At 44.1% G+C, this 20457-nt stretch overlaps 2 protein-coding genes across 5 annotated transcripts; one reads left to right on the forward strand and one right to left on the reverse strand.

The window, feature by feature from the left end:
- Window positions 1–1891: 1891 nt before the first annotated feature.
- armh4 (armadillo like helical domain containing 4) lies at window positions 1892–12866 on the forward strand. 3 transcript variants are annotated; one of them, XM_080882314.1, is made up of 8 exons: window positions 1892–2041; window positions 3149–4053; window positions 5301–5672; window positions 6210–6362; window positions 6490–6642; window positions 6822–6853; window positions 7298–7432; window positions 7562–12866. In XM_080882314.1, the coding sequence occupies exons 2-8, from the start codon at window positions 3171–3173 to the stop codon at window positions 7634–7636; spliced, it is 1803 nt and encodes a 600-aa protein (XP_080738440.1). In that variant the 5' UTR covers window positions 1892–2041; window positions 3149–3170; the 3' UTR covers window positions 7637–12866. The 3 variants fall into 3 exon arrangements, with proteins under 3 accessions (XP_080738440.1, XP_080738438.1, XP_080738439.1); XM_080882312.1 differs by having other exon boundaries at window positions 1894–2041; window positions 7298–7447; XM_080882313.1 differs by having other exon boundaries at window positions 1898–2041; window positions 3152–4053; window positions 7298–7447.
- Window positions 12834–20040, reverse strand: naa30 (N-alpha-acetyltransferase 30, NatC catalytic subunit). 2 transcript variants are annotated; one of them, XR_013971617.1, is made up of 5 exons: window positions 17369–20040; window positions 16565–16688; window positions 16300–16355; window positions 15778–15915; window positions 14382–14522 (listed from the first exon to the last, which is right to left on the reverse strand). XR_013971617.1 is itself a non-coding variant. In XM_080882316.1 (4 exons), the coding sequence occupies exons 1-4, from the start codon at window positions 18200–18202 to the stop codon at window positions 14385–14387; spliced, it is 1152 nt and encodes a 383-aa protein (XP_080738442.1). In that variant the 5' UTR covers window positions 18203–20025; the 3' UTR covers window positions 12834–14384. The 2 variants fall into 2 exon arrangements, 1 of the variants encoding a protein (XP_080738442.1); XM_080882316.1 differs by lacking the exon at window positions 15778–15915 and having other exon boundaries at window positions 12834–14522; window positions 17369–20025.
- Window positions 20041–20457: the final 417 nt, after the last annotated feature.

Below are 20457 nucleotides of genomic sequence, written 5' to 3' on the forward strand. Positions count from 1 at the left end.
TGATGGACCTCTCCCATCCCAACTATGGACTCTTCTCACTGTTGAGGTCTGGGAAGCGCTTCCGCTCCCTTAAGGCCAAAACAGAGAGAATGAGGAGGAGCTTCTTCCCCCAGGCTATTCGGGCCCTGAACCAGGTGTAGGACTGGACTCTCCCACACACATCACTATAAGACTGGACTCTCACACACATCACATCACCACACGCACTCTGGTTTTTCTTTTTCTTTATGCACACTTCCTATAATTTATAATCTTAACAGCAGGGTGCAAGATGCTAGCAGGCAAGGCATACATGGAACGCCATAACCAAGTGGCCGGCATAGTGTACAGGAACATCTGTGCCGAGTATAACCTGGAAGTCCCGAGGTCAAAATGGGAGATGCCCCCAAGGGTGGTGGAGAATGACCGAGCTAAGATCCTGTGGGACTTCCAGATACAGACGGACAAAATGGTGGTGGCTAACCAACCGGACATAGTGGTGGTAGACAAACAGAAGAAGACGGCCGTAGTGATCGATGTAGCGGTTCCGAATGACAGCAATATCAGGAAGAAGGAACACGAGAAGCTGGAGAAATACCAAGGGCTCAGAGAAGAGCTCGAGAGGATGTGGAGGGTGAAGGTAACGGTGGTCCCCGTGGTAATCGGAGCACTAGGTGCGGTGACTCCCAAGCTAGGCGAGTGGCTCCAGCAGATCCCGGGAATAACATCAGAGATCTCTGTCCAGAAGAGCGCAGTCCTGGGAACAGCTAAGATACTGCGCAGGACCCTCAAGCTCCCAGGCCTCTGGTAGAGGACCCGAGCTTGAAGGATAAACCGCCCGCAGGGGCATGCTGGGTGTTTTTTGTTTTGTTTTGTTTTTAATAAAATTTACCACATACTAGGCATAATTGGTACGACATCTCAGTTCATTCATGTCTGAAATAAGCCGTTTTAGTTCTCTATATCTTCACCTTTAAACCACATTATTCTGATTGGCTGCTCCTTGCAAACACAAGTTTTGAGCAACAGGTGAGATGTGCTTCTGTACTCACAGCCAGAGGTATGTGACTGAAATGATCACTAGATCCGTGCCATAGATCCAATAGCAAGTAAATACAGGGCCACGACTGCTGAACCTGAGACTTTTACCCTATAAAGGCACATTGTAGGGAAGAGCAGTCTGTCATGATTTATGAAATGAGACATAATCAATTTGAAAATTCTGAACACATCTTAATGATCACCCAATCACTGTCATTTTTTATTCTTTACAATAATTAGTTAACCCAACAAAACACACCGAAGTACCGATCGTATGAGGCTAGTATCGATCCAATTCCAGTGTTGGAATTGGTATTGGTGATACTATAGATATTTGGATCGAACATCTCAAATGATCACAATAAGGATATCTTCTTCTACTAAGAGAAAAACCTTTAGTGATCAACTTATATGTCAGGAGTATCGGAACAGCTGAGACGCATTTTTTCTAAACACGCTGCGCCAAAAAATGGACCACCCCATAAGTACAGGCCCATAAGTGCTGCTTTTAATCTAATGTAGCCCAATGCATCTGGCTTCTGTGACAATTAAAGTGAATTCATAAATATTTTTATTAAGAACTCGAGAACTTGTCCACTCTCCTCTTTTCACACAGAGGAGCAGCCGAGCAGTTTTAAGTGGGGGGAGCTGTCTATTCAGCACCACCACCAGCATGAAGTGACCCTTTGGGAACAACTACACAAGTCTGCATTAGAGACGAAACAGAAAAAAAAGAAAGAAGTGACAGAAGCATCTGAACATTTGAATCAGAGCACTGGCTGTCAGTTCATGATAAATCTTGCAGCTTTGGAGCATTTGGTGGCAGCACTTCAGAAGCAGGCGGAGGTACGTAGGCTGACTTTGAGTCAGTGACGCTGAGCTGCACAACAACAAGCCTCTCCAACATCTTGCCTTCCACAGCGCTGAATTTGTGTGCGTGTCCGACTCTCGTTTTTCTTCGCGCACTGCGAGAGAAGCTCCGCGTCCTCCGAGCAAAGAAACCCGTCATGAACTCCACAAGGTAACACTCTATTTTTAGCTCTGCGCGACTTTAATTCTTGCCTAATGCAAAATCTCGCTTTCGACACCCGAATGTGATGGGTGATGCGCCTTGGGGGAATGCATCGGTGCCCGTGAGCCTGTGCATCGCTCCTTTCTGTGCAGACTCGAGAAGTATGATTCAACACCGCAGTGTGAATTTTGTTTACAACCCAAATTCTCGGGTGATCGTGTTGTCATGTGGGGGACTGCATGAGCGTACCGGCTGAGTGTATCAACTGTATTGATTCCGTGGAAGGCAGGATAGTGGTTTATCCTGTAACATGCAGTTCTGTGCATCATCACTGCTGAAAGAATTTCACTCAGACGCTCGTCTGACTCAGGCAATAAGAAGGGTGTCAACCCTGCATGCACTAGCCATCTCTCTCAATTTGACAGCAGTGATTGATCATTAGTTGGCCTTTGTTATCACATCAAATGAAGCAGCAAACATGGTACGTGATTTTCTTTAAATGTCTTTAAATCCAGTGTGCAATTGGACCGTGAGCACACACACATCCTTTCTGAGGAACGCTCTGTTTTGAGCTGGATGCAGTTGAGTGGAAATGTACAAATTCTTCATGGAGCCATCTGAAGAGGATCCTAGAGGATAGAAAACCTGGTGCTATTTATAGGTGAAGTGTGGAGGGGTGCTGAGGATTGCTGTGTCAGGTTCCCTCTCTTTCTCTCTCTGCTTCTCTCTCCCACTGAGCAGCTCCTTCTGTTTATACAAAAACGAACAAAAGAGTCAGAGATGAAAGGGAATTTCATCCGCATTAAGAAAAGAAAAAAAATGCAAGCGCAACATCAAAGCAGAGGGAGGCAGAAATGCTCTGTTAATCCTCTTCTCTGTGGTTATCAATGGCGATCTCAAATTAAACACAGTTTGCATTCTGACCCTTTAATCTATAGTTGAAAAACTTTCTAACTTGGCCCTGCTGGGTGTCCGTCTCCATTCTCAAGCACCGCCACCGTTGCTTTGTCCATGTCTGTATATGTCAGCTGGGAGACAAGGCGTAGAAGTTGTAGGTAGGGATTGGTTACACCTCTGTTAAGCCTGTTAGCATGTGTCATTTCTGTTCACTGTCAGCAGGCACTGAGAAGAGCCAGAGATGCTGATGCTTGGGATGCTCCATCACCTCCTACTGACTGGGACGTGTCTCTGTGTCTACGGAGCCCCGTTAAATCTCCCACACTTCAGCCCTACGCACGCCGGCTCCTGTGAAGGACTGTGTGCCAGCTCGATAACAACCACCGGGTCAACACATGCTACAGATTTAAAACCTACACCATCAGATTCCAGACATGAGAGTGACCTGACAGTGAATGTAGGTGGAGGAGGAGGGACTGGCCCACATGAACGACCCAGGGGGACTGATGCAGTGACGCAGACAGAAAATGGGGACAGTCTTGATGGAAGATCTAGGCTGAGTGAGGCTGGTGGAGAGGCATGGAGCCAAAGCGCCGAGATAGAGAAGATCGGGAGCACATCTGAGATGAGAGACTCTGAAAAGCAGTCAGAGTCTGTGGATTCAGAGAGCAAAAAGGAGGATGCACCAGTTCACGGTGAGCATTTAATTCCAACAGGTGGGACAGAGCAGTCGGAAATGGACACCAGTACCCGAAAACGGACTCCAAGTAGATTACTGACCTCCACTTCAGCACCATCACACCTGCAGACTTCGTACAGCCAAAAGAGTAACCCCGCTGGAGCATATGGGACAAAAAGCTTTGATTCTCACTGGGATAAAGACACAGAAAGAAGTTTGCCAGAACCTCCAAATCCTTCTGTTTCCCTCTGGACCCAGACCTCCCACAGTCCCACCCCTCATGTTTTTACCCATCAGACCTCTTCACCTTTGGGAATTTGGGGCCATGACAGCACAACTATGTCCTCACTACCAGACCCATTTTTACCTGAAATCGGACCAAGCCTGATACCCAGAGAGGATGGCCCGGAAAGTCTGTGGACTGAAGCAGCAAGACTCGGCGGAGGTAAGGCAGGACAGTTATGCAATTAATGTTAGCATAAAATAGGCATGCACAGTTTCATTTTATTGGGGTGGCACTCCCTCTACTCCCTGATTCTTCATCAGTTGCACATGTGCACACTAAAAAGTCACAGTATGCCTTCAAAGTGTGCGAGGTATTGCTCCACAGTAATCGTCACCCCAGTAAGAATTCGTTCCAACAACATTCCAGCTTGCTAGATTTCGCAGGGTTTCATAGGGCTTCATTAAAAAGTATGGCAGAAATAGGAATGGCATATCCAGCAGCGGATTTTGCCTTTGATGATTGGCAAAGAAGGCGCCTCTTTTTGCAGACTCCACTTTGAACCCCAGCTGGGACCCATGGCAGTCTAATTACTTTCTATTCTTGACTCGAGTCTGAAAAAAAAGAACACACACACACACAAGCCTGGAAAAGGCTGGTGGCAAGGTACGTTATACAGCTCCGTGGAGGAGTCAGCCCCCTCCTCTGTCTCTCTCTCTCTCTCTATATATATATCCATATATATAAATATATATGGATATATATGTTTAGCCCCGAATGTCCTCTCACTCCTTCTCACCCTTCATACTCTCCATTCAGGCTATTGTGAAAGGGCCAAGCTGGTTATTATTCAGTGTGTCAGGACAGGGAATTGGATTAAAGACGTCTGTCTGAGCCAGTGTGCGTCCATGTGAGGATTGTCTGTTTGATGAGACTTTCTCCCAATGGCAAAGGAAACTCAACTCCCAAAATAGTCTTATGTAAAAGGATTGCAGCGTTCAGAAGCATTTTTCCACCTCCTTCAGAATGCTTTGGACTAAAGGTAGTAACAGTTTCTCTTGTGACAGCCCCCCTTCCTGTGTGCTAGCCTCTTATCTCAAAAGAACATTTTTTTCCAAACCATCTTCTTTTCATTGTGCCTTTGCTGCATTGTTTTGAAGCAGTTTATAATGAGAAAGCTGCGTGAGCAAAGAAGCTGTTTCAAAGGGCTGCTTTCTGTCATAAATACTACATAAGCTACAGTATGTGCTGAATACAGCTGCTGCTTCTCTGTAGAAAACATACATTTTTAATTTTAGCAGTCAGCTGAAATGTGTGTAGAGAGACAGCGAGACGCCTGTCTCATCGTCATTTGTCTTCGTTCAGTCAATAAATAAAAGCCAGCTGATCGGAAACGTTCCAATTAGATTGTGATGCTACACACAGTGATTCTCCATGTGACTCTGAGCTTGTCTTGGCACCACCTGCAGCGGAAACTGCCCTCCCAATGCCCCAGGATGAATCCACAGAGGCCACAATGTCATCGGAGGCTCTCCCTCTCATCTTTGAGCCTTTTGAAGACATCACATCTGAGAGTGCGACGGCGGCAGCAGCAGCGGTCACCCACGTGTCAGGCAGCAGCCGGCCCAGAGGGCTTCCTCGGTCAGAGGCAGGTCTGGACCAGCTGGTCACCGTAGAGAGTGACAGAGACGGTCCATCACATGCCTCACCCGTCCTTATTCCAGACTGGACGTCACCTTGGCAGACATCTGGCAGCGAGCTCCTAGAGCCATTCAGTTCCTCGGGTCCATCTGCTTCTCAGCAGCAAGTCAGAACTGAGCCGGACGACCATTCGGAGAAAGGTGAGACAGATGATGTGGCACGACCCGAATGTGGATATTAGATCATATGGAATCATGATATAAAATCATACATATAGTCTGTGTGTAATGTGTAAATGTGCCATATAAATAAAATCAACATTGCCATTCAGTTTTTTTTCAAGATTTAGTCAATTTCCTACAAATTAAAAGTATTTCATGGTGGTGCCAAAGTAGAACTATAATAGGGATCAGAAATTTTAACTGTTCAACAACACTGAACATTTTCTCTGTGTGAAGTCGCCTCGGTGGGTGGAGGTGAAGTTTTTTGGCCTTTATTGGTAGGTTTCACGTTTACATTTACCTTTTCTAAGTTTGCTTCTTGCCAGACTCCGTCTGACACTGACAAAGTGGTTGAATCTTTCATCACTACCACTTCATTGTGGCATGAATTGACCCAACAGCTGCAGAGACAGCAGTATTGTATACTGTGCATGGCTTTTGAAGTTGCGCTCCTGCAAACACGTACAGCTGTGCTCACACTGCTCCTGCTGTCCTCTTATTCTGTTTTTCATTTAGCAAACGTAGTCTCTGCGAGGACACTAAACCTGGAAGACAACGTGTCCTCGGCCGGCCCCTCCCTCTCATCTTTCCAGCAAGCAATGACAATGGTAACCATGACAACCCATCAGCCAGCACACAAATCCACATCAGAGGAGATGGACTCTGAGGGTAGGACAATTTTTAAAATGCCACCTACAAGCCACTCCATTTGCGAAAATGTTCATGTTCAGTCATAACACGTGTCCCTCTGTACATCCTCCAACGCTCCTGGATGATTTTTCATTATTCTCCACAGAGGACCTGGAAGATGACTTTGAGAACTCTGAGGAATCGGTGGAAGAAGACAGTGAAGAAGACCAAACAGAAACATCTAAAACATCCTCGACGCAGCCTCCATACAGTCTCATCCCACCACCTCCCATCTGGGTTCAACGCAACCAGGGGCTGAGTATGAGAACACAATTTCTAACCCATATTTTTAATCAGCAGTGGGACATAACTTTTAGTATTAGCACTTCTGCAAACATGTGTTGCCCTCTTATAAAAGACCTACAAAAATAAAGAAATTTTCAGCTTATCAATTTTCAGATCTGTTGCTCTGATAAACGAATGTCTCTTTTCTCCCAGTGCGTAGCTGGGTGGAGCTAATCAGAGAAAAGGTAAGCCTACCCTCTGCTGTCTGTAAAAAAGGTCAATTTTTCTTTTACCTTGCCTTGAGGCGACGGATGACTCACTGATATATCTTTTTCTTTTGAGCTGCCAGGGTTTTCTTTAAGGTGCATAGTGTAAATATTTGTTACATGTTCATAGTTTTCAGTGGGTTGCACAGTTAAAATAGTTTGATGACGATCAAAATATAGATTCGTGCCAGGTATACTTAATAAAGAATGCTTAGGTCATTTTTCATAATCAACTACAGTATGTTAGCTAATCTGTATAGGGTTGGGGGTGGATAAGCGGGAGGTGGCGGCTGGGGAGAGGGAGGTCTGGCCTTCTCTGCTGAGAATGCTGCCCCCATGAACCAGCCCCGGATAAGTGGAAGATGGTGAAAGATGATGGATGGATAGGTTTGGGTTTGACCTCTATGCCATCACCCTCTACAGGCGGGTTACGTGTCCGGGATGTTGGCCCCTGTGGGTATCGGTATCACAGGGGCCCTGCTAATTGTTGGCGCCCTCTACAGCATCAGGATGATTCACCGCAAGAGGAGGAACAGCTTTAAACACCAGAGGAGGAAGGTCAGACAGCAGGAGGTCAATAACTTACTTTCTTGTTTTCACTCGTTATTGTTGACCAGTCACATGGAGCAGGTCTCTGTGGATCTTAAATGCATAAGCTCAACCTTAAAATGATTTTTCCCTCTCCAGCAACCCCGAGAACCCGGCACCAGCCGTCAGGACCAAGCCATGCTGCTGGCCGACAGCTCTGAGGACGAATTCTGATGAGAACCTTTTGGGCCTCTTTTGTTGGTGACCAGCCGCTATTGCTCCTAAACTGGATGTTTAGCAAACACCCCCATCGCTACTGCATCTCCACTTACCCTGGGGCTGTTTGGGTATGACTCCTCTGATCCACTGAAAGGGACTGAGCATAGGGCAGTATTTGCATAGGTGGCGCACAGGTCAACCAGGCACCCACCTCCCTTTCTGAAATTATCTGAGCACTTGTCTAAATGTTGTCAGATGCTGCTGAGTCTAAGAGTGTGGTAGGATTGGTGTTTTCCACCTTTTTTGACAACAAAAATAACTAAATAAATAAAAATAATAATGCATTGAGGGAGCGGTATTCGTAGGATGGAAGTGTTGCTGGCAAATTAAAAGGGGGGGATGTGAAAGCCAGCATGTTTTCCGTCAAGTTATACATTGAATGAAAAGTGACGTGACACAAATAATGTAAATACATTACATGTAGTACATGTAGCTGACTGGGGGTCAGTTGTGTTAGTGTAAATAAAGTCTTATGTATTCCTAGACTTCAATAATTTTGGGAAAACTGCTAATTTACAGGAAGCTGGATTAGATCACTGGAAGCATATCTGTCTGTAAACTGAAACTAACAGCTAGCCTAGCTTGGTCCAACGATAACAAACATGTTGGCTAACATTTCCAGAACTCACTACGAAATCAATCTTTAAAAAAAACAATAGAAGAAATTTAAAGTATTAGTGTCCTCTTAATTGTTTTCTAACCATCAGACAGAGTTAGGCAAGCTTCAGGCAAAGGTAAGCTAAAAGCTACTGAGCTAAAAAAAAGCTACAGGACTGTGCAAAAGTCTTGATACGCCCTGCATTTCTTACTATTTTGCAATTAATTTGGTAAACAGGTAGTGTTTTATTTAAAGCTGCAAACAGCTTGAACTCTCTTAAGCAGCTTTCTTGTTATTTAAGTTTTCAGGAACAGTTCTCCAGGCTTCTTGAAGGACATTCAACACTCTTCTTTGGATGTTGGCTGCCTTTTGTTCTGTTCAATAATGCTGCTTCAATAATGTTGACGTCCAGGCTGTGAGAAGCCCAATCCACAACTGATAGTATTACTCTGTCAGGTATGTTTTTACTGCATTGCTAAAAAAAATAAATAATTAAGCTGGGGCTCTGACAGTACTTTGGCATTCCATCAATTTTGACAAGATCCCCAAAACTACTGGCTGAAACGCTGCCTCAAACCATGACAGAACGCAGTTAAGTGATTGTTGGACACTTATTTTTGCATCTTTCTTCTGACCTCCATGGTATTTATTGATAATTAACCAAAATCTGAAGATTTTCATTCATCACTCCGTAAGACCTCTTGCCAATGATTTTCAGTCCAGCTCTTGCATACCTCGGTCTTTTCTCCATTTCCCCCCTTCCTTAAAAATAGCTTCTCGATAGCTACAGAGAGCACTAAGATCATTTCTGATGAGGCTTCAGTGAAGACGGATCAACTGAAGGGCCAGGTCTTTGCTGGATTTTTCCAATTTCTTAAGGACAGGACTTTCAAATACTGTTCATCTGCTGTAGTTTTACGTCTGCCACTTCTTTTTTCCTCAAATATTTTAAGGCCACACTGAACACCATGCCAAGACATGCCAGTATTTTTTGCTAATAGCTCTTTAGGAGTCACCTTGTTGGTCTAAAAATACGGTTTCATATCTGTCAAACTGGAAATGGAAACAAATCAAGTGACAGGCTGCTATTAACAAACTGCCTAAAGGTACAATTTAAATTGGTTCTTCACCAAGTTGTCTATTACACTGGTTAATCTCTTGAGTTAGGTGCCTTTTTTATTCTTGAATGATTCATAGGTCAGTATTACAAAATGAACATTCCTCTGAAAATGGTCAGGTAGAAGGACTGGACTGAAATTAAGTGAAAAAGCAGCCAATTTCATGCCAAAGAAAAGCCTGGAGAACTTTTGAAGTTACACCTCTAAAAAAATAAAGTCTGTCTGTATTTATTTCCAAGCAGCCAGACAAAGAAATGAAGCGCAGCTCAAGAGCTTTGCAAAGTACTAGAAGTCTCTACCATCTATATTATCTTCACACACACTTGACAGACATCATAGTAGTATTAAACTCTTTTCCAACTCTTCTTAACCTCCTAGGACCTGGCATCCACATATGTGGACATCACATTTTTGGTTATTTAGACCCAAATACTCAATTTTGCTCTACAAGGGCCTGATATCCACTTACGAGGACATTATACTGCTACTCTTCTGTCGAAATTTTAAACGAATATCCTCATTTGTGGCCCTCATTTTTCTTAGAAACAAAAATCAGGTAACCCCCCCCCCCAAAAAAAAATCTGGTATTTCTTTGTTTTTACATTCATCGGGCCCCGATATGCCCAAATATCAAAGAGGAATTAAAGATGCATGCTGTGGAAGAGTTTGGGTCTTAGAAGGTTAAGGAAGTAAATAAGCATTTTCTCCCAAAATGTCAAACTATTCCCGATAGAACCTGTCACATTTGCTTGGTTTAAAGTGTGAAATTTGTGCAAATGCAAACGTTTTATTGAAAGGCATCTGTTCATATTAGTTACTGTGAGAAACACGTGCAAAATACCACCATCCTATAAAAGTATGTAGCATAATGCGATATGAACTCACTGCCACTTACAACTCCATTTTTGTCCCTAAGTGCATGACTGAGCTTCAGTCGATACATACGCCGACTTGCTGCAGAGATTTCCCATAAATTAAGTGTTCCTATTGGCTGGAAGAGCACAAACACGAGACAAGAAAGCAGATTCATATTTCCGTGTGTGCTGATCTGCTGCTGACGTGAAGGGTTTTGTCGGACGCTCTCGAACCAGAATTTTACCTTGCTTGGATAAAATGAGCAGAAGTCAGGTTAAGTTTAAAATCTCGTTTTTGAAAGATAAATTCAAGAAACTTCTCTGCTGCAGTCCAGACAGAAAAGAGGCACAAAGCAGTTCTAGGTATTTGATGCACATTTGTTATCCCAATGTTAATAAAGTGTCTTTTGTTTGGGGAAAAAAAAAAAACATTTTCTGTAACTTCATGAACCATCTGACATGCTTAATGAACAAATGCCTGTTTATACAATATAATACTGTTTTAGGGTATGTGTGATGTAAAATGGTAGACTCTTTTCCCCCCTCTTGATGTGGATGTGATCAAATAAACAGCTCTTTTTGATGTCTGATTGTGACTTCTTTTTTTTGACACACAGATACAGCCGCTTCAGACAGCAGACAAGACAACCCAGTTTTACAGCATTAAAAAAAAGAAAAGAAAAAAAATCTAATAATTTATTTCTGTGTTCTTTTTCCACATTAAATAAAAGCTATTGGACATTTCCGGATCAAAAATAAATCAAGAGGGGACAGGAAGAGGAACAGAGAAAAACAGACATGCAAAGAAAAGAAAAACAAAACTTTTGCTCTCCTCTTTTCACACTTCGTAGATGGTAGAAAGGCTGCAGAAAGCCCCTGTGGACCAGCTGCTCGCTTGTGTGGTTTTGTGTCACACATCGACTGCCAAAACAAATGCTAATAATAATTATCTGATCAATGAACTTACATCAACTGAGAAATTAAGGGTTATAAATTTAGGATTTCAGTCACCCGAGGTCATGACAGCACAGTGGATGATCAGGATGAGGGGAGGGGGAAAAAAAAACAACTGTTTCTGATGTCATTTCAGGGCAAAACTGAGTCTCTGAGAGAAAACTGGGTAATGGATGCAACGCCACAAGGCACAGCTCCAAACTGATTATTGATGACGAAGCCCTTCGGTCTGTGAGCGTGATCTGAACACAGCCACTGTGGCAGGCTGTAATGCCCATATATACCCTAATGGAACCGCGACAGTTTGGCATGACTGAGGCAAAGAGACCCAGTTCCTTCAAAACTGAAAACACCTCTGTTTGAATGAGGAAGATGGGTGGGACCTCCAGAGTAAACCACAAGTAGTTTGATAAAAATCTAAACAGTGTCTGATGAGCAGCAAAGGTAATAGTTGGCGTTCGGGGATCTATAGATTGTTTTTGTACTTTCACATCATCTCTGGATGGGGTTAAAGTAGCACAGAAATTAAAAATAAAAATCAAATCTGATAAATCAACACAATTCGCCCCAAACCCAACAGATGACCAAAAAAAAAAAAAAAAAAACATGCTTTCAATATATTCAACGTAAAGAACACTCGTATACAAATCTGAAAAAACAAAAGTTGTCCATTGTTCCAAATGCATACAGACACAAACTTACATAGACAGACCATTATGTGGGTGGCGACTCTGTAAACATCTACTCTCCCTTCCAGTCCTCGGCTCCTGGGGGTGTACCAGCTCAGCTCAGTGGTTGAAAAAGGGGGAATAAACCATTAAAATACATTAAAACTCCCTGTGACTGTTTGCTGAAAGCATGTGTCTGTTCTGGTGCAGCAGATTTTAAAAGAAAGAAAGAATTGAAATAGTGCCACATGGCAGCCCGCTGTGGTGCTTTCTACTTTCAATATTGTGGAGAAAAAGCACACAGATGCCCAATTGCATAATTTGTTCTTGCATTTGCAACCTGTGAAAAAAAGAGGTTTTTTCGCCCATCAACAACCACTGCAATCCGTCTTTCTGCCTTCGCTACAACACCAAGCACTAACCCTACTCCTGAAAAATAAAGGTCCACTTTTTTTTGTTCCTTCCTGTATCTAACAAGGAGTTCTTGTTGTCCTTATAAGGCCAGAACAAAATGGCAGCACCTTTTAGAGGCTCGATTTTCCTGTACGGGGCAGGGACAGGGTGGGGTGGGGGACTCTGAAAGTAGAGATGTAAAGGTCTAACAGAACATGATCCATACCATTGTCAAAAACAGCAGGAGACACACATTCATACTCACGCATACACACTGCAGCAAATTTCCAAAGAAGTGCATCTGACCTTTGTTCAAGCGAGCTTTCTTTGCCGCTTTAGTGTGTCGTCGGTCTGCCCGGGCACATCCGTTCGCAGGAAAGGAGATCTTAGAATGTTATAGCGAGGTTGGCGGTGCGTCGGGTTAACGCGCCCGGGAAGTGCATTGTGGACTCGGCCGCTTGAGAGCGGCATGAGGTTATACAGGTGTCAAGTAGACAAATGGAAACAAAGTTAAAGTGAACAAAAGAATAAAATATAATCTGGTAAGAATACTTCTCAATTTTTCGCTTTTTTTTTTTTTTTTTTTTTTTAATTTAAATTGCACGCACACAGCACACTCATACAGGAATCCAGCATACGTAACACTTTGTCTCGGATCTCGCGCTTTGGTGGACCGGAAGCGGCTGCAGAGGTTTGCCCACTCAGCGGGCAGATCGCTGTGGCCGCGGCTGTCGGCGCTGATAGGTTTGAGTGGCACTCACGACGAGGAGATTCAGGCTAATATTGCAAATTAGTAGGAGAGGAGAGGTCGGACCACACCATCATTGGTGAGGAGTCTCTTTTAAACATGCTGTATTCTCCTTTTTGTTTTGAGAGGGGGGGGATTTTCCAGTAGCTGTCAGTGCATTTGGGGAGAAAAAATAAGTTATGATCTGCAAAAAAACAAGCAAACAGAAAAAAAAACTCCTCACCCACGTCCTGTCTAGGTTTGACGATGAAGACACCGAAGCTTAAAACGGTCCACGAGTCGGGCAAAGCTTGAGGTGCTAATGGAGTGATTTGTTTCAATCAGCTGCTCTGCGCCAACATGCGTACACAAACACAGGATGGGCTTCTTGGAGAGGGAGTTGGGGATTGGCCTCAGTCTGAGTTAGTCGACAAGCTCTTATTCCCGCACTCACATTGAAACAAAAAGCATGCATATCTTTACAGGCTTCAGTCCTGGGGGCTGAGGCAGGTGATGGAAGCAGCGGCAGCAGCAGCAGCAACGGGGGAGGGGGTGCTGCACCTGCTGGACAGGATGGGGAGACAAAAACATACCAAGCACGCGCAGTCATACAAACGTGTTCTTCACTCGCTCACAGTGAAACCAACAGCAAATGACAAAAACAAAAAACAAAAGCCACTTGCTTTCTGAAAAACACCAGGCGGTACAAACACACAAACTATAGCTTTTTCCGTCCCCCTGCCCAACATATAAGGTTAAAAAAGAGAAAACAAAACAAAAATGAACTCCACAAATATCTTCCCAGTCTGTGTTTACCGCTCCACTTCCTTGTTTCATGTGGTGATGATTTTTTTTTTTTTAAAGTTTTTTCCTTGTGTTTTTTAAAAGTCTGCTTTGTCCCAGGTTCTGCAGGATTTTGGTGTGGTGCCTTGTCCTTTTTGTTTTGTTATTTTTTTGTAGGGGGTGGAGTCTGGATGCACATCCTCACTTGAGCTGCCTCACACCTGGTCGAACAGGCGCCCCCGAGCTTCCAAGGTTGCAATGTCCCCCATTCAATGAGGTCACCCTCACTCGCCCCGCCCTCGTCACAGAAGGCAGCGGGAGACCCCCCCGTCGTGTAACACCTGGTGGGATTTCAGTCCATTTCTGCCTAAACGCTTGTTCAGAGGTCAAGGATAAAAGGAGGGTGTGTCTGCTTGTTTTATGCATACTTATGTGCATACTCCTTGGACACAGGTATATGTGTAAGTGTGTGTGTGTGTGTGTAGGTGTCTGTATGTGTGACTATAAGAGTGAAATGACCAGGGCAGAGCTGAGGCCGTCAAGCTGATAAGTGTTCGAGGTGAACAGCACCTGCTGTCCCGTCCTCCTCCCATCCCTTCTGTTTTCTGCTAGCGGAGCCACAGTTTGAGCCGCAGCGCGTCCACTCCGTTCAGGTAGTATCTGAAGAGCCGCTTGTCTCTGACAAAACCCAAGTTTTCGTAGAGCTTCAGGGCTGATTTGTTGGTGATCTCAGTCTCCAAAACAACCTGGGAACACACAAATGAGTGCGTGAGTGAGCTGACTGAATTTTGGAGCCTGTACTCGTTATTTGGTCGTTCGTGATTGTTTGGACTTGAACTCTTTACCTGAAGAATAAAAAAAAAAGTTAACAATACTGAAAATGAACTCGTTTGCCATCATGGGATCAACATAAAATTTCCTCTCTTTTTCACCATACACTGCCTTTACTTGTCCCCATTTTTCAGCCATTCGAGACTGATTTTCTGTTAAACAAACCTCACTCCCTTGCTCCTAACCTGCTAGCTCCAGGCCTTTTCTAGACAGGAGGGCTGTTCAGTCACCACTGTGGTGGTCCTCAATATTAGCCACTCTAACCAGAACAGATGAAAAGCTGGTACATCTGCTACTAATTTGAGAAACAGCCCAGTCCAAGACAGTGGAGGTCCAGCAAATCCACAGGATAAGACTCCTATAAACATTGCAAAGAGCATTTTTCTCCCATATTGGCTTCTCTTTATTGGGCCCCTGTCAAATCCAGAATTAAATTTCAAATCCATCTCCTCACATACAAGGTCTTGAAAAATCAGGCCCCATCTTATCTTAAAGACTCTCAATAGAGCACTTCACTTCGCTCTCAGGCTTACTTGTGGTTCCTAGGATATTTAAAAGTAGAATGGGAGGCAGAGCCTTCAGCTCTCAGCCCCTCTTCTGTGAAACCAGCTCCCAATTTGGATTCAGGAGACAGTCTCTACTTTTAAGTTTAACATTTCCTTCTTAATAAAGCATATATAGTTAGGGTTTCTTCCTGTTAAAGGGGAGTTTTTCTTTCCCACTGTCACCAAGTGCTTGCTCATAAGAGGCTGTTGGAGTATTTTCTGCATTATCGCGGGGTCTCTGAGGTGACTCTTGCTGTGATTTAACGTTATACAAATGAAATGAAATTAACAGCTGAAATATTTTCAGGGGACAGCAAACACTTTAGACATCAATATGCACTTGTACAGTATATAGTGACAGCGTTTCCTCACCTTAGAAACCTTCAACTGCAACTGTGACCAATAAATACTCAAACTCTAAACCTACCTTACTTGTGGTGTTATATCTTGGTAGCTAACAAGCTGTAGGTGCAATATTTAAGTTGCTATTGCAAATCACTGCTTTTATAAGAGAAGATATTTGGATAGAAAGCATGAGCACAGGACACTAAAGACCCACCCACACATTTGCTTGTTCTTTTTCTTTTTTTAAATAAGTAAAAACATATCCTATAAAAACATGTACCGTTTGTGTGTGCACATTCAAAGCACTGGATATTGCTGGGTTGTATCAGAGTGTCAGCTCTTTGGTCTCAACCAGCAAAGAGACTGAAGAAATCGTAACGCTGTATCACATGTTTCATCTTCTAGAGGAATTCAAAGTCTGCAAAGGAAGCAGCGTGCATGTTTGCCGTTTTCAGGGAGAGGCAGAGCATATGAAATAGTTTATGGTAGAGGATCAAGGTTACCAGCTAGTTTAGATAAGTGAAGGACAGCCCAGGAGAACTGGACCTTGAAATAAAAACGGCTTTAAACAGCTATAAATGTTCTCTCTTTCGGTTTGTGTTCCTTTCAGAAAACCTACAACTTAGAATGGAATGCCAACAGTGTAACATGTGCTTATACTATTGATTTTATGTAGGATGCATATTTTCACAGTACGACTGAATATGCTGGCACTCTGGCTTGAATAACGGCTCTTATGTAATGTGTGCAAATGTGTTAAAGTTTGGTTCATAAACAGCGCCACTGGGTCTAGCTCGCTTACCTCGTCGCAGTCGCCCTCCACCATGGCATAGATGGCCTTTTTCACCAGATTAGTACCTGAAACAAAACAGTGGACTCTAAGTAAGAAGCTAAACCCATGTATGGTCTCCATCTCCAATATATTAAAGTATAATGTTACTCATCACTCTGAGTGCAGAGTCTATCTAAACGGTGCATTTGCATAAAGAGATTTGGTTGCCCGGGACAGCAGAGAAGACGGTGAAGGGAGAGACTGAATATTCTGAAGAGGAGCGCCGAGATCTCACCGATGCTTTTCCTTCTGTGTTTCGAATCCACGGCCAGCATGGCAATGTAGCCTCGACGAAACATCTTCTTATGCATGTCAAGCTTACATACAATGGCTCCGACACACTCCTGCTCCACCATGGCCTGCGAGAAATGCACACAGCAAAAAATACACGCTCAGTGGTTACAAGTGTCCACTGGGGTGGCCACTGACAGCCTAGCAACCGTTCCTCTGAAGTTCCTGTCATCCTGCCAGTTCAGCTGGCTCCACGTGCTGACCTCTGACCTTTTTATCTTTTTTTTTAAATAGCACTTCCTCTTCTGTCACATGTGGTGATCCAGCCAAAACTGGAAATGGGATGTTTTGGACCTTGATGGCCACAGAATGAAAAGAAGGCAGGCCAGTGTTTTCAAAGCAGAAAATTCTACCATGACACAGCACATGCAGAAGGAAACCTAAGGCACATTACTCTCTGCTAATACTGACGATTAGGATTTTATAATTGCTTTATGTTACAAATCTGTACATATGAGTGGGCTGGCACATTTCTTGATTCATTAATAACCTAAAAAACTGAATCAATGTTGGATCTGTAACAGCAGAAGACAGGTTGTTTACTGCCTGCCAGCAGTAAAATAGAAACAAAGCTTATGATCTGAAATGTTATTGACATGTGTGTGCTTTAGCTTCAGTGGAGGTCAGCTGTGACAGGCTTGGATGTGAAAAACAAAGCTGTCACACCCAACTCCTATAATGCTCCTGCAACTCAGAGTAACCAGTCAGACTTCATAACTGTGAGCGGTGCGTTCAATCTACTACTTACCAGAAAGCAGAGCTGCGGCCAGTTGTGGATGAAGTACCTGTACGTGTAAATTGAATAAGGCTCAGATAAGTCCTTGGTGATCAGTCTCATGATCCACGGCATCTGAAGTTCAGACTCGTAGCGGACATAGCGGATGCCGTGGTTATCCCCGGGGGAATCGCTCAAGTCGAGCCGGGCGAGCTCCTCGGCCGGCGGCTGCTGCAGGTCAGCCTGGCTCTCCTCACCGCCGGGCCCAGCAGCGTCCGGCTGCTCGTCACTCGAAGGTCTAGAGGGCGGCGTGTGGTCCAACTCTTTTCCCGCTTCGCAGGCCGCCTCAGCTGTAGTGAAACCCGGCATCCCGTTCACGCTATTGTTACCATGAGGAGAGTGACTGCCGTTTTTGGAACAGGGGCTGTGGCCTTCGTGTTGGCAGTGCTCACTATTGTTCCTAGCGGCAGGAGCCTCCTCGTTGCTGCCAATGCTGTTGTCACAGTTGTCTACGGACGATCTGGGATTGTCAGGCCGGTTTCCTACGTGCTGGTGACTGTCAGGGTCCTCTGAGGGGCTTGCCAAGCCGTTCAACTGCTGCTGCTGCTCTCGGGCTTGCATTTTGAGGTGAAGCGCCGCCGGGCTAGCTCGCGCTAGCATGTTTTTCTGCTTCTTCTTGACCGACCTTTTGACTTCGTTTACCGACTGAGACTTCGTCCCTGTACCGGCAGGCACACACTGCTCCCCGTGGCACGCCGGCACGCCGTCTTCCACCGCCGGTTCCGCGCTCCCAGCCGCGGGGAAAAGAGGAATTTCAGCCGGGGATGCAGGCAGTGCGCTACTAGGCCCAGGCGGCACTGTGGCCATCCCACTGCATTAAGGTGGTGATTGACACTTGGAAAACGTTGAACACAATTTCATCCACAAGGCGAAGGCATATACAACCAATGTACGAGCTAGTTCATCGAATATTGCATAAATCCAGGGTTTTCTGGGGCGATAACGTTTCCGCTGGCGATGGTTGTCGCTGCTTTCTCCTCGATTTCCCTGCTGCCGCAAAGTGCCGTCGCAGCAAACGCCATTGCAACGGCATTCATACACGTTTTACGACAGTAGTGTAAAGCATGGCTGTTGTACGGTTTTTCCCCACTTCCATTGCCCCCTGCCCCCCGAGCCTCTTTTTGGTCATCCTTGTGAAACTTTTTATATTGTTTGTCAAATTTATCTAACCAGTCAATATTGATATTTACCTCCTTCTGTTCGCCTTTATGTTCTGTCTGCTTTAAATAATACATATGTTTGTGTCGTACCCTGCATTGCCACACTGTACTCACAACATTGTGGTAATGCAGACCTCTTCAACACTGGATAAGTCAAAGGTGACTGAAGAAGTCCTTTTGCTGCCCCGTTAAACCCAAGAACATATCATTCCTTACCAGCAGAGGGCGCCAAACCGAAGCTTTAGCATATGGAATAGTTTTGTAAGCGCAACAACAGCAACACTGCATTTTCTCCACAAGATGTCGCCATTCGACCAGTTTGTCGCTTCATCCTGCAAAGATGGTGCAAGTTTGTGCGTGTATGTCCAGTAGTATCCAATCATGGCCTACTGTCCTTTCCAGAAGCATACTGTAGGCTGCTGTTAATTCATCATTCCCAGGATGCTGTGAAGCAGGAAAACCACAACTCTGCAGCGGTTCATATTACACTCAACATGATAATAATACAAAATAATTTGTTTTCTGTTTATATTTACATTTAACCATTTCCCTTAGTCTACTAAGGAACATATTCATATTCTTCTTTCACTTTTATTACGTTTATTTCCTTTTAAGGTTTCATTTTTCCTTAACCTTTATTAGACACAAAAGTACAGAGAGCTGACAGAGAAGCATGGAAAGAGTGGAGGGAATGACATGCAGGAAATGGTCTGGGGCAAGCCTCAGTAGCAGCCTTTGGCATACGGATCACCTGCTCAACCACAAAACCTATATACATTTGTCTTTGTAATCAAAATAGTCTAGGCTCACATTAGAGGAATAATCTCCAGATAAAATTTGCCAGGTGCACAAGTCATGAGTTTGAGTATTGGAACAGAGTTTGTGATATCATGTGCCAAGAAACCCCCCCAGAAAATAACAACCAAAAACAAAAATTTTACAGGAGGCAGCAGCCTGCCTGTGGAGAGCGAGAGGAGAGAGATTGTGTGCCAGCATAGGAAGGAGAAGACAACAACGCAGAAGACTGCACAGGGGTCCTTCCCCTGTTACACTGTGAGGGTGAACACAAAGTGTGAGGTCACTGAAACTCAAATGTAGCGACAGGAAGTCAAGTGATTCTGAAAAATGTTGTTACTGTACTATTCTGTTGCACACAATGGGCCATGTTTTATTACCACAGTACCTGTTTCTGAGTATCGATGCTCCTCATGCCCTGGTAACTGTGTTACACATCTTTGTGTCACCACGTGCTTTTCCCCTCACAAAACACACACATTTAGGTAAGCCTGAAATCAGCATGACATTACAGAGTATTAACTTTGATATTTTTAAAATAGCAGTACAGTGCTCTAATTATTCAGTGTCAGCAGGAATTCATAGGACAAGAACTTCAGGAAACGAGAAGATAAATTATGCATTTCTAGTATCCACACAGATTCTGACCAAATATTTATATATGTTGACTCCCCTTATCTGTAAGGTTGTTTTTGGTGGTGATGACTTATTTATTTGAATCAAAGGTTTTGGGTGAGTTCATTCTAAGAGCTGTAAAAACTGTAATGCTTAGCTCTTGTCAAAGACATAAAGCTTATCCTTTTCACAAGGTGTTCTTTAACAAGATAAATGAGATGTGTCTTTTAATCTCAAAACAGACAAAATGGGTGAAATCAACCATCAGTGTATGTGTTACATCTTCATCCTTTGGCTGCTACTTTTTAGGGGTCGCCACAGCAGATCATCTTCCTCCAACTCACCATATCCCTACCACACTCCTCTGTAACACCAACCCTCTGCATGTCTTCCTTCACTACATCCATGAGCCTCCTCTGTGGTCTTCCTCTTTTCCTTCTGCCTGGCAGCTCCATCTTCAGCATCATATTTGTCTTGCCTGCCAGCACGAAA

Source organism: Rhamphochromis sp. 'chilingali' (assembly GCF_963969265.1).
Source record: "Rhamphochromis sp. 'chilingali' genome assembly, chromosome: 5".
NCBI classification, from domain to species: domain Eukaryota; kingdom Metazoa; phylum Chordata; class Actinopteri; order Cichliformes; family Cichlidae; genus Rhamphochromis; species Rhamphochromis sp. 'chilingali'.